Raw genomic sequence first — 14,385 nt, forward strand, 5'->3', positions numbered from 1 at the left:
AATTTCAGCATTTGGAGTATATTTTAATCAGACGTGGGTGGTTTTGTAGTTTCTCACTTGTGCCCGTCGTTCAAGAAATTTGATGATCCTACCTCCTTCGCCCAATGAGCCAGCATATTAATCTTAGCAGGTATTGACGATTCAAGAACGGCAAGGAATTTGTCTAAACAACACGCGTATTCCTACACAAGTAGCCAAGGAGTACAAACATAGCCTACATTTCAAATGAAACTTTCTAACACTTTTAACTATACAGCCTGCACCGAGTATCAACTTAGTTACCTAAATTTGCTGCTTCAGACACAAATCATTACGATTCATATTTACATCTGCTTTGGAAAAACATATAACTGGATCGAATACTTGTCCGTATTACAAATGCCACAAGAACCCGTTCCCCTGCAGAGGCACAAGTGCTGGTGGGGTTCAATATAGATATAGTGGTTTTCTAGGGTCATACCTCTGCTGACTAGGCAGGTTCACATGGACGAGCAGCCCATAGAGAACTGAGAGCACGAAGACGGTGGAAGTACTCTCCTAATGCAAGTAAACCTCGGGCTGCTTGGCGTATTGTTAAGATCCGAGACATGTGGTGCAGAGTTTGTTGCCGAAGGTGATCAGCCTGTTTTAAGAAAGAGTATATCATGATCCAGTTACAAATATGAAGTCAAGGGATAAGTTGTCGAGTGCTCATAATTAATTAATATTATCATTCAACATTCTCAACCATGATATTTGTTTATTATGTATGATTATGACTTGGTTTTGTTTTTCTTTGTTCAAAATAGTTATGCGTGCTATGACACGAGGAAAGAATTCGTGAAACATGAGTGAATTCAGCTTTCAAGTGCACAATAACTAACTAGATGACTGCTAAGAAATTATTACCTGGTTCACAAATCCCTCAAGCTCGTCAGCCATCTTATCCCCATAACCCCCATCACCCATTACATCAGCTGCTATGCTTTGGGACAGAGTCTGCTGGAGTTTATCAATTCCTTGAGTTAGAGCATCTTCAGCTTGCTGAGAAGATTGACGAAGGTTACAGACATCCACAAGCTGTTGATCAGTCAAAGGCTCAAGTTGTGACATGAGAACCTGCAGTGGGGATTTAGAAGTTTGACGTAAAAAAGAAAGATAGCAATAGTAAAATATTCACCAAAAAGAAAAACAAGACAGTGAAATAAGAGTTTATGCATGTGTTCTAAAGATATGTCAGGATTGTGATAGGATTAACTCCTCCGGGACGGGAACCAATAAAGTGTAAAGCAAGCTGAGGCACATTGTCTTCTTTATATGCTACTATTAAGAGCCACAATCCTATAGTTAGGATATATAATGCTAAAAAGGTAGCTTTATGTCAAGCGTTAAAAAGAACTGAAAAAATCATGAACAGAGCCCACTGGTATTATCAGGGACACAGGGACATCAATACCTAAGCAATTTTCAAATGATAGATTATGCGGAACTAAGCCTTACATTTAGAAGTTCTGATGGGCGGAATCCTCCGATCCACAAAAAGAAGCGTTCTACTGATGTTCTCCATTTTCCAGAAATCAGATAGAAGACATCAGCCTTCGCAGCGTCTGTTTTCATGCGGAAAAGATTGCTATAGTGATTCAAGCCATTCTCAACTAGGATCCGGAGCTCAATATCAGTTATACGAGCTTGCAATGCATTCCTAAGTTCAGAAACTTGTTTGAGTTGTTCTTCAACCCAATGTCCATATTCCATCTCAAATGCAGCAATTCCTGAGAATTCATAATCAGAACCATTAGATGACAGCACAGATCAGAGCTTAAAGGAAAAAATGCAATCACAATGATGAGTATGCAAAACAGTTTCAAGGGATCATTAGGCAATTAAGGGCCAAAACTTCCCAGATTCCTTGAATAGATATTAAATACACATAAAAATAATCTACATGGAGAGTTAAGGAAACAAATTTGGAAATTGTAGGTGGAGTGTTTAGTGTCTAGTTTGTTAACTGCATGGATGCATCCAGCAGTATTTTGCAGTAAAAACTGAAAAGACGAGAGAACAGGACCTATGATGCTTTACAAACATGAGCTGTAGCACAGAACAGTTAACAAATACTTTTTGAGCATCCTTCTGATCTGTATCCAGCAAGAAAAAATGAGGAGAGGCATATGGAACCCATGTTTTCAGATGGATCTCTATAAGAGAAAAGCCATCAAGGCAGGTCAGTTTCTGCATATAGTCCTAAAAGTATACTGTTCTGTCTTCAAAATTCCTTCATGGGTGCTTTTGCCTATGTCAAGAGTTACTATTTCCATGCCATACAAGTATCATCAAGTTAACCTACAAGCACATAAATAAAAAGAACCTGGATTTCCTGTTCCTGAAAATCCCAAATGACTAGAATCTGATGCACTGCCTCCTATGTAAGCACCCTGCAGTAAGGCATTCACAGAGCTGTTAGAGGAGACAATTTGCTGTTCCAGGCAATCCTGGCTAGTATTTTAATCAGTGCCTGATAATTAGGGAAATGCATCTAAATAAATGGTGAAACATAATAGAGAGAATAGAATTCTCGTCTCACCTGGTGCCTAGCTCTTTCAAGTTCCTGCTCCAACTGGGCCAACTTCAAACGGCTGGATTCTAATTGTTGAACATAGGCCTAAGAAACAATTTTGAAATATAAATCTTCTGCACTACAATCTCAAAACACCTCCATCAGCATATACTTGTATAAGAATGCATTAAATTATACCTTTTTCCGCAAGCGACTTTTGCGAGCAGCTTCACGATTTTGTGCCAATCGTCTTTGTATCTGCAGTTCGATTTGTGCAAATTTCAAGTGTCTTTTAGTCAACTATTAGTTGGTTTTTCACTTTTTCAAAAACGAGAAATAGAACAGGCACTTCCATTGAGTTTAATCATGTTTAAGCAATGTCGCTAATAACTCAAACATTTACAAACTCATTATCCTTGATACTGTATTCTTCATGTGAGAGACACGATAGATTTCCATTTGTGCATTTTATTGAAGCAGATTTTTCATTCAGTTTTCAGAGGGTTTCAAAATTTACACGATCTTCATGAAAGTTAATATAAGTTCATAAGAAATTGAAGATTAATAGCTGATATGTTTTTAATTAATTGGGAGAGCAGGAGGGAGTTTCATGACCTTATCAGCAGGTTTGTGCGCTTCTTGATCACTTCTGGATGGTTCCATTGATTCATGTGAAACATGTTCAGTCTAGACAAAGTCAGTCAGAAAGGTCAGGCCACCTGGTAAGCAGAGGTAACTCTGACATTCACTAACTAGAAGGAAAATATCATTAATCATAACCTTGTTGTCTAGCCCAGCATCCACCTGTACAATTGTGGATGGACCAATGTTTAGGCTACCATCATCTCTATAGGCGTGTCCCCATGAGCTAATCTGGTGAAAGGGCTCATAAAAACCCATTCCTCTCATTGCAGCAATTTGAGTTGATGTAGAGCCCATGCTCTAACAAAAGGAACAAAAAACAGAAAAACAAAACAGAAAACAGGCACATTTAATAAGCTGCAGCATGACAACAGTGCAGTAATAAAATTGCAAGAAGCTTGCCATTCTTAAGCAAAGAAATCAATGGAATAGAAACAAAAAGGGAAAGAGAATTGTGGTCAAACTGATGCTCATCCATGGACAGTGCTCAAAAGGATATCTACTTATAATTGGCATTTCAAAACTCCTGCCAAGTTTTCATGAATTGTTGTGCCATCCAGGTGACAAACATACAAAAGAAAACCTGTAACTCTTAGTCATTCAGACCAGGTAGACTCACAAAGCTAAGAGATCAAACACTCACAAAGGTTAAACTATAATGCTCAGACACACTCCACTGACATGGCAATGTCAGTTATTCCTGTTCATTCAAGCAGGCAAAAACTAAACACTTGAAAAAATTGTTGATTAAGAGTGGCAGCATTAGCAACATCAATAAGGAAGACAAAAATTAGGGGGAAGTAAGGCAGCCTTGTTGTGGACATGAAACAATGAACCATATCATATTTACTTTGCCAGAGGAAGTAGGAACATGGGAGAGAGTAAACAGACAAATTTTTCAGGGTAACATGCAACATTGATTCTCTCACAGCACTCCCATGTTAGAGATTCCTCCTAGTATATTGAGCTAAATCAGCAACGATGACCTCATGTCTTGCTTAAGATAACTTTGGCTTGCTAATTAACATTTTCTACAGTTTTTTCACTGGTTTTGATTCTAGAAACCTCTTTACCATGTGAAGACATGCTATAGACTGACAGTGAATCGAAGACCATTCAGTGTGGAACCTCAAATCAGAATAAATCTTTTCAAAAAGCTTCAAGACTTGTTTTTCTTAAAATAACTGGAATATGGACTATGAACTACTAATAAATATAGTATCGGCAAGATTGACATGGGACAAATAGTCCAAGATCAGCTACAAATTACGTGGCAATTGCCTCCAGAAACCTATTTAGTTTCATGCAACAGGAAGGTCAACGAACATTATAGCCTAAATCCATCTCAAGTTTATCCTTTTTGAAGTTAGGCTTCAGGAGATCATTATTTTTTCCACAAAATTCAATCGCTCAAAGCAAACCATGCAAAACAAGAAAAATTAAAAACAGAATCGATGGTGAATTAGACTCAATCTTAATCAATCAGGATTTTCTTAAATATAGCATCAAACACACCAACCATTGCTTGAACATAAAGAGAACATCCAAAAGAAAGAACCCCTTGTCTAGCCCAACACACAAACTCAGAAACGACCATCAAACACAGAAAAGCATAGCAAGTGTGCTGCTTTTTATACACTACCAACACTGTGTAACTTCAGCTTCCAATTAGTCCGAACATAATTTTAAACAAAAACAGATCTAGCTAATACTAATTAAGTCAGTCATCAGCCTTTACTTACCTCTTTACATCATGATTCAACGGGTCATTAATTTGCAAAAATGGCGCGAAAAGTCTCAACTTTCCTGGCTAGCAAAAAAGAAATTAAACGTCTCCCCCGTGAAGGGAAATAAAAACAGTAAAATAAATTAACGAAGTTTGCTTCCTTTTCTCTATCTGCGTGTAACTTGGTTTTTCCTACCAAAATCTCTCAAGCAATTGAATTCCAGCAGGTCCAAGAAATTAAACCCAGAAAATTTAACACTAGTTCACTGTCCTTAATACTAGTTAGTATCAGGAATCAACATCACCGCCATCCATTCCCTAAAAGCAATCAAAACCCAAAAGAGACACCCCCCTAAGAGAATCAAAAAATTTAATCTAATAAAAGACTCTTCCTTTTATTTATTTTTTTCCTCCTTCTTTGAACGTTACTACAGTCAACCCGTTAACGTCGCTATATTCATAAAATGCGCACCCTTGTCACTTTAACGTACGCACGCCCAACACTCCCAAGTACTTACCTAATACATTTAAACACTCCTTCTCGCATATATATGTTATGTCATGTTGACAACAAAGCGTGGTTAGGCTGACGTAATTTTGCGGCGAAGCGGGGTGGCCGGCGATAAATAAAGTGCTACGTGGGGATTAATGAATGGCTGGTGAGTTGAGTGGCGGGTATCACTTATACTACTAATAATAATTATGAATTTGCTTTTTTGTGTTTGTTTCTTTTCTCTTTTTTTTCTTAATTGGTTCTAAATAAAGCAGGAGAGAATGGAAAGAAGGGGATGGTGACTGGGGTAGGGATAGAAGAGAGAGAGAGAGAGAGAGAGAGAGAGAGAGGGGCTAACAAGTTAAGACACGTAAGGAAGTGCGTGTCAGTTATCGGGGCAAAAGACCCACATGCCTGTGATGTGTCTGATATTTTCTGGAGACAGTTTGCTTTTCGCTCCTGTGGCTATTGGTAAGGAGAGGATCCACATGTATCTCTCCTTTTAATTTATTTTTTTATTTAATAAATATACTAAAACTACTAGGTGATTCGCCGTTACCCCTCACATTTTCTATTCACCATTAAAGTGCGGTGATTTTTTTATTATTCACATGAAAATTTGCTTGCATTTTAACTAGGAATATTATTATCTTTTTATATGGTTTCTTGGGCATAATAGATTTGTTTAAGAGTATTTTGATTGATTTAATATATTTATAAATGTTAAAATAACCAAAATATATTAGGTGTAAAAAAATAATGAGTTCCGAGTAGGAGTATTTTGGTGTTATTGTTTTTTTATACACAATAAAATTACACATGTATCCTTAAATCAAAGAAATTAAATTAAGTGAGGGCAAGGTATTATGGTCTTTTAGCTGTGATTTTTTTTGTTTGTTGTTAGTTTAGTTAAGGGTAGTTATGTAATTAACTATTAAATAATGTTTTTAATCTTGAAAAGTTGTTGACACGTGCAATACGCCAACGCATTGGAGCCTTCACACGTTTTGGGGTAGTGTATGTGGCAGCTCCAGCTACTAAAAAGTAAGCTTTCTCCATCTCATGTTATTCTTCACCGTCTTCTCTTCCAGGTGGAATGACGCATGATGTCTAGTAGTTGTCGGTTTATCGTTGGTGGCTTTTTTTTCTCTTTATTTCTCTCTCCTAACCCGGTAAATACATTATGGTGCTCATTGTTACTGGTATTTCAAATTCGGTCCTTTTAGTCTTGATTTTTGTATTTTTTTTCATTTTCTTTTTTGTTATAGTTTTGTTGTTTTTCAATTTAACTCTTGCTTTTTAATTTGTATAGATAATGTTTTTCAATTCAATTCCTCTACTTTTCATTTCTTAGTTTTGTCCTTTGTTCTTTTGTTGAAGTTTTTATGGCTTTCAATTTTATCCATTATAGTTTTTGCTTTCAATATTAGTAATGATTCCAATTTGGTCCCTTTTCTTTTGATTTTTTATTGTTTTTCTTGGCTCTTTTATCAAGGTATTTGTAGTTTTCAATTCTATCAAGTTCATGGCTTTTATTTTTTCAACAACAATAGCAACAACAACAATAATAAGGTGGTGGTGGTGATGGTAATATTAATAACAATAATGATGATGATGCTAATAAAAAAATAATAGTAGTAATTTTAGTTATGATGTTGATAATAATAATACAAATAATGATGAAAATACTAATATTATTTATGGTAATAATAATGATGATAATAGTGACAACAACAATAACAATAATCGAATTAGTAATGATGATGGTGGTGGTGGTGGTGATGATGATAATGGTGATAGTGGTGGTGATACTGATATTATTAGTTATAGTAGCAAGGATGATGATGATGATGGTGATGATAATAAGAATAATAGTAGTTGTAGTAGTAGCGACAATAATACTACTGCTGATATTAATGGTGATAGTAATGATAATAATGATAATAATAATAATAATAGTGATAATAATAATAGTGATTGAATTAATAGTTGTGATAATAATATCGATGGCGGTAATAATTGTGGTGATAATAATAATAGTAATAATACTACTAATATGATAATAACGATAGCAATAATAGTGGTGATATTAATAATTGTGATGATGATAATAATAATGATGATGATGATGATGATGATCATAATAGTAGTGATAGTAATAGTTTACTATGATGATAATAGTTGTAATGGTAGTAGCAATAATTGTGATAACAATGATAATAAAAATAAAAATAATAGTTATGATATTCATAATAATAATATTAGTAGTGCTAATAATAATACTAATAATGATGGTGGTAAGAATGTTAATAGTAACAATAACAATAACAGTAATTATGATAATAATAATAATAATAATAATAATAATAATAATAATAATTGTTATTGTTGTTATGTGACGGGGAAGAAGAATAAAAATAGTGATGATAATAAAAACATTAATAATAGTAGTGGTGATAATAGTGATAATGAAAATAGTAATAGTAGTAATAATAATAATAATAGTGATGATGATAATGGTAATTATTATTAAGATAATAATAATACTAATAGAATTGCTATTATTATTAATAATAATGTTAATGCTAGCAGAAGCAACAACAACAATAACATTAGCAGTGATGGTGGCAACACTAATAACAATAATAATGATTTTAACAATGATAGAAATAGTAATAATGTTAATAATGATAATGGTAATAGTAATGATATTACTTATTAATATTAGTAGTAATAGTGATTTCGAGTCTTTTCAATGTGTGTTTTTGTTTTGTTATTTTCAATTTAAATGGGGGATAATTAGGTCTTTGAACATATATGAAAATAATTTAAAAAATAATAAAATTGTAAGCGTGTGCTAACCAACAAGTGGGAGGTACCGCGCTATTTGAGCTGTGCGTGTAGCACCTACCGATGTTCAAATGTCACCATCCGCGATGGCGTTAGAAGCGACTCATTATCTTCTACACTGTGGTATAATGCGTATAAATGGTTGAGGTACGATTGATTGTCGCTGAATGTTTTTTCTCTCTTCCTCCCTCTTCTCTCTACACCTTGATTTTCATGGTGGGCCTTCTAAGAATCAAATATGTCCTCAAGTTATTGTTTACTTTAATTTTTTATCCCTATTTTTTTATTGTTATTTGCTTTGTTTTAAATGCTTTTTGAAGGATTTTTTTTCCATCTCTAGATATTTTATTTTATTTAATTTTTTTATTCAAATTTAATTCTCATTTTTTTCATTAGAATTTTTTTTATCTATTTTTTAATTTAATTTATTTTCTAATTTAATACCTGATTATTTTCTCACATTTAGTTTTTATATCAGGATTGGTCTCATAACTTGAGTTACTGATTTTAAAGATTATCTCGATAATTGATTTTTTTAGGTCTTTTTTATTTCAATATCATCATTATATATATTAAGCCTTGAACTTTATTATTTGTTTCACTTTCTTTTATGTTGAAGTTATTCAAATCTCATAACTCTGGTTGTAGGATAGTGGAGTTAACCTAAATTTACTCGAATTTTTTTTTAAATTGATTTTTTTAAAAATTTTATCATTTGATATTAAATTATTGGGTTTCAAACTTAGTTATTTTTTGTTGTCTTTTGTTCCATGAGGTTATCCTAGATCACGAGTTGGTAAAGTTAGCGTAGGTTGGCTTGAATTTTTTTTTATTTTAATTTTGGTTTTTTGTTAGATCTATTTTTTTTTAAAAAAATCATTATCTAAAAATTATTTTTATATTAGAAAAAAATTAATTCAGCTTCCAGTGTAACGCGTAAATTAGTTCATTGTCGGAGGCTTGGCCAAGAGTTCCTCGATTGCTGTATTGAACACTCGGTTAAAGCGAAAAATAACCTTGATGTGAAAAACGAGATAATGTTATCATTGAGAAAAACAAAACAAATTAGTTTGATAATCAATGGTTATTTCAAGGCCCAATAAAAAAATATAGTTTAGTCTGCTTAATACAGAAAACAGGTGGCCTCAATTTAGTCCTCAGCACAAAAATTCTCAGTTGAGGTACTACCTATTTTTCATCAATCAAGTCCCCCGTGCATGTGCTTGAGATTCTCAATTAGGCTCTCCCATCCAGATGCATCAGTGTTTTTTGTGTAAAATATCCATTTTATGCTGTAAGATGACAGCATTTTCTAAGAGAGCGAAGCATTTTCTATTAAAAAATTACATATTTTAGATGAAAGAACTTGATGGGGATTTTTCTTTATATAAAAAGGACCTAATAATTAAGAAACAAGCAATCAAATTATGGAGATGTTATTATAAAAGCCATTTTCAAAAATCCCACAAATATATGTCCTATAATTCCAACACATAGCATTTAGTTAGAGCCAGTTTCTTTATGAAGGAACGAACTTGATGAGTTCAATGTTTTTTGATGGCATACGATCGAAATAACCATTGATTCTCTAAGATAAACAGTCGGTCTCGAGTGTATATTTAATTTTTCATGATTTTAAGACTAAAATGAAAACTCCCCGAATCTTGGATGCCATGACCCGTTGTCCCTCACCATCAAGTAGCTCGCCCCCAATACGTTTTCCATGCCTAATTTTCTTGGTTTGTAGGCTTAGTTCGAGCAATAATGGGGTTAGAATGTAAGAAAAAAGTGGAATAAACATTTTTCTTTTATGAAAAAATAAACTCGGAAGGGGATGATCGTTGTAGAATCGAACTTGAGAATGCAAGATTGCTCGGAAGTATGCATAGAGCATTAAAACAAAAGGAGGGGTGGGTGCAAGGCAGGGGGATGAACTGCTGTGTGGTATAATTCTGAATGATTTTTCCCCAGCCTTGTGCAGACAACAAATTGACGGAAGAAATGCTTGAATTGCTACTTCAGCTGCATGCAACCCCTCGTGACTCGAGAATCGATCCATTTCTAGTCTCGAATTTGCTCGCCATTCGAACTGTCCCATCTAGCTAGCTAGCTACTTGAATGGAAAGAAAACATTGTACAAGACTTTTTCCTACTAATCATCATGTCCCACTCCAAAACTTTTGCAGCTACATTGCCCCTTCCCTGGCATGGAGGGCCAAGCACGAGCTGGCACCATATCTCCCTTGCATTAATCATGGAAAAGCAAATGATTGAAATTTAGGAAAATCTTCCTCCAAAGCCAGCAAGGAAAGGGTACAGCTTAATCTGGATCATGTACTTGGTCTTCCGGGTGAACTTTCATGTGTTTTGGCAACGCAGTGTAAAAATATTTTTTAATTAAAAATATATTAAATTAATATTTTGTTTTATTTTTAACTTCAATATATTAAAATTTTAAAAATATATAAATATTAATTTAATATTTTTTCAAATAAAAAATACTTTAAAAAACACAAAAACATACACTTTTCATCCAAATCAAATTGGTTTGCGTTTTGTACAATTGGTCACTCAAGGCTAACTTGGATAACAAAGATCGAGAATGAGAGTTTTGATACAAGTATCTAGGGATTCAAGATTCCATCATAGACTAACTAACTCTGTGTGTGTGTGTGTGTGTGTAAAGCACATTAATTAGGCAGACAAGCAACCATTTGCTGATCACTAGGGTATTAAGTACATTTTCGGTACTATAATAATTTTTATAATTGCAATTTAAAAAAGAACTACATATTTTTAATGGGATTTCTATGAAATCATAATATGTATTAATTAATCAAATATTTTTAAAACTAAAACTAAAACAAAACACAATTTTTAACCCCATTTCACCGTACCATCAAATCAAACCTAAATAGGCAACTTGAACAAGGAAAGAGCAAGCTGACGCGGCTTATCATTAGTGTTTATAAAGAAGAGGAAGAAAACAAACGAACAAAAGAAAGGAGAAATTATTTGGCAAGTGGGTTAGCATAAACTACTTGATTATCTGGCTGCATGATCACCACTGGATGCCCACCATTAATTTAATAGACACCGCAGGTTATCTAACATGATTAAGATATTAATTAATCCGATTAAAAGTTCATTTCTTTTGAGATATTTAGGATGGGAAATCGGAGTGATTAATATTTTTTCTTTTTTCGAGATCGATCACGCTACTCGGGGATTATCTCAGTACCGAATGAATGAATCAATAATGTAGTTAACCAAAAAGGGTTGCGGAAAGGTTATGATTTAAAACTCTGCACAAACACAAATCACGTCAAAGGGAGTAGGCGTAGAATCTAATTGGTGTTATAAAGAGTAAAGACACCCACCACTGCCCAAATTAGGTCACCACGAGGAGTTCACTTTTGCTTTATTATATATCAATGGTAGCTTCACCCTTTCTTTTTGCATCGCCTCATTTCCTAGCTCTCCCATCACTCATGCAAGGAGCTTAAGTGGTAGTTTATCATCAAATCTCCAACGCATGAGATAAACTAAAATAATAGTAACATGAATCTTCTTTGAGCACAATTTGCAAAAGGTATTTTGTTTTGGACAAATCTGCACTTCGCTTTTCTTTTCCTTTTCCACTGCCTTTTCTTTTCCTGCTTTCTTTTCCCGCACGTATTGGTTTCTCTCATATTGGCAGAAGCTTTACAAACAGTACAGCACCCCCAAAGTGCTATTCTGCTCAATAGTCCAAGTAAAATATGCCCATCAGCTTTCTATCCGCACAAGCTAGGGTTTCAAGTCGTTGATTTCTAATACTGTACTTGAAGAGAATGATTGAGTTATGGATGCGTTTTCACGTGTCTTATTTTTTTTAATAGAGAAAAAAAAATGTTATTTATGATATATATATATATATATATATATATATGAATTGATTAAATAATAAAACTAAAAGCTAATTTTTCAAATAAAAATGAAAAATTGATGCACATGCAAATGTGGCTATCGTTTTTATTTTATACGTTTTCATTTATTTATTTTTAGAGGCTAATTATTGTTTTTAATAATAAATGATTTTTGTTTTTATAAATGTTGTCAAAAAAAAAAGAGTCATGCCCAATCGCTTGACATATCATTAAAAGCTCCAACTAAGCCTAATTAACATGGTTTGTTTTTATTCAGGAGTCCTCCACTCTAAGAATCTATTATTAGCTTGTTTTTAACTTGAAATATCGTATGAACCTCGACAAACCCATTTATAATTTTAAAACACCTCTAAATCACTTCAAAAAATAAAAATTAAATGAATAAAGAAACTAACAAGCCTAGATATACCATTTCCAACATAGTCATAGGAAAACATCACACCCATTAAACTCCTCTTGAGAAGACGAATTTATTGACGCAAAGATCTTACTTTTTGATTATCAAAATACATGTGTCCATCCGAGTATATTTTCTCTTCTCTAGATTTATATATATATATATATATATATATATATATATATATATAAAATAAAGTTTGATATTGAAATGTAAAATTAATATCAAAATAACAAGGACCTGAAATCTTAGGGATCAAACTGAAGTTCCCAACCAAGATTGAAATGGGGCATGTATCTTTGTTTTTTCCCTCTTCTCAAATCATGTCCTTGTTCTTTCAATTTGTATTTTCAACTCCAATTGAATATTTATTTTGAAGAACCAGATTCCAATCCATTGCTGAATTTCCTTAAGAACTTAGAGCATGCGAGATAATATATTATTGAAATAAGTGAAGATAAAAAAATACTATTGTAATTTTAAAGGATGAAATCTTAGTAGTCAAATGAAAAAAATGCCTTGTTCAAAATGAACAGTGCAATCCACGACGCCATATATATGAGTAGCTCTCCATCGAATCCCTCAACAATGACTTGGCCATCTGTTTTGGTTAATAATATAGCACTGACAGGGTGTGGCTATTGGCTCATGCATGCAAAAGTATATATCGAGATTAATGATAAACCCTAAAAAACTCTTCTTCGATATGAACATCACCTGTATTATTTGGATCTTGACGACATCCTAACCTAGATGAGATAAACTGAATGGCAAGGTAATTTGAGATTTCGTTGTCTCAGGATTGTCAGTCTAAAATTGGAATTAACTCGTGTGATTTATTAAATGTTTGCTCGCGTCTGAAACATATTCCGTTTACTCATCACTCAAGAAACATCATCCCAGAGCCCCTTTTTGCCGAAGGGACTGGCGCCGAAGGAACGTCCTTCAACTCTTCGGCACGCTGAAATCCTTTTCAATTAAGGGATGTTTGCTTCGTGTTTTAAAAATTTTTAGTTTTTTTTTTGAAAATAAATTTTTTATATTTTAAAATCATTTTAATGTATTATATTAAAAATAATTTTTAAAAATAAAAAAAACTTACCACTGCTACAATCTCAAATAAGCCCAGTACTAACACCAACAATTAATGTTAGTAATCCTTCTGGTTCTGTGCATGCAAATATATAGCATGTGGAAGCAACAAGGAACCTTCTTACAAGAAGATGCGACATTTTCGGCCATCTTCTCAGAGTTCGAACATCACACGGAGACGTGACAGAGCCTTGCTTTGTTCACGGATAAGGGAGAAAATAAATATTGATATGAGAAAATCTTTACTGTATCACGAAAATGCCCGCCGGATAAAAGAAGAGGAAGAAAAACTGTATTGTTCTCTAAGATTTTTAATAAATTCCCATATTGATATATATCTAAACACCCCTTAATAGTTTTTAGAAAAATATCTGAATAAAATAATGCTTCAAATGAAGTATAACTGTTGACTGAGTCCCCGTGTCTTTAAGGTATATCCCGTCTAAATAGTCTAATTCCATGCATGGAACGAGATCTATGCTAAATTTGGTGGCCGAGGAGAAGGAAACATTATGAACCAGTGGAAGCTGGAAAGCTTTTGTTCGCATCTGTGTGTGTGGTTTATGTTGCCTAAACCTTTTAAAGTCAAAAGTGCACCACTCAAGTGGCAAATTAGGGAATATTCTCACGTGCAAGGCGCGTGATGGTTTTGTCTAAAGATAACTAGAACTCAGTCATACATTCACAATCTCAAAATCTTTTGTAAGAGATGGATCGGTC

General features: G+C 33.6%; 1 protein-coding gene across 3 annotated transcripts; it reads right to left on the reverse strand.

Moving 5' to 3' along the window:
* Positions 1-158: 158 nt before the first annotated feature.
* LOC133692442 (transcription factor TGA7-like) lies at positions 159-5,686 on the reverse strand. Of its 3 annotated transcripts, none has more exons than XM_062113399.1 (10): positions 5,423-5,686; positions 4,921-4,988; positions 3,317-3,478; positions 3,152-3,223; positions 2,735-2,794; positions 2,564-2,641; positions 2,348-2,414; positions 1,480-1,751; positions 889-1,098; positions 159-622 (listed from the first exon to the last, which is right to left on the reverse strand). In XM_062113399.1, exons 3-10 carry the CDS (start codon positions 3,473-3,475, stop codon positions 470-472), a joined length of 1,071 nt encoding a protein of 356 aa, XP_061969383.1. In that variant the 5' UTR covers positions 3,476-3,478; positions 4,921-4,988; positions 5,423-5,686; the 3' UTR covers positions 159-469. The 3 variants fall into 3 exon arrangements, with proteins under 3 accessions (XP_061969383.1, XP_061969384.1, XP_061969382.1); XM_062113400.1 differs by lacking the exon at positions 5,423-5,686 and adding an exon at positions 5,101-5,416; XM_062113398.1 differs by lacking the exon at positions 5,423-5,686 and having other exon boundaries at positions 4,921-5,416.
* Positions 5,687-14,385: the final 8,699 nt, after the last annotated feature.

The sequence above is a fragment of the Populus nigra genome, chromosome 4 (genome assembly GCF_951802175.1).
Source record: "Populus nigra chromosome 4, ddPopNigr1.1, whole genome shotgun sequence".
In the NCBI taxonomy this organism is placed as follows: domain Eukaryota; kingdom Viridiplantae; phylum Streptophyta; class Magnoliopsida; order Malpighiales; family Salicaceae; genus Populus; species Populus nigra.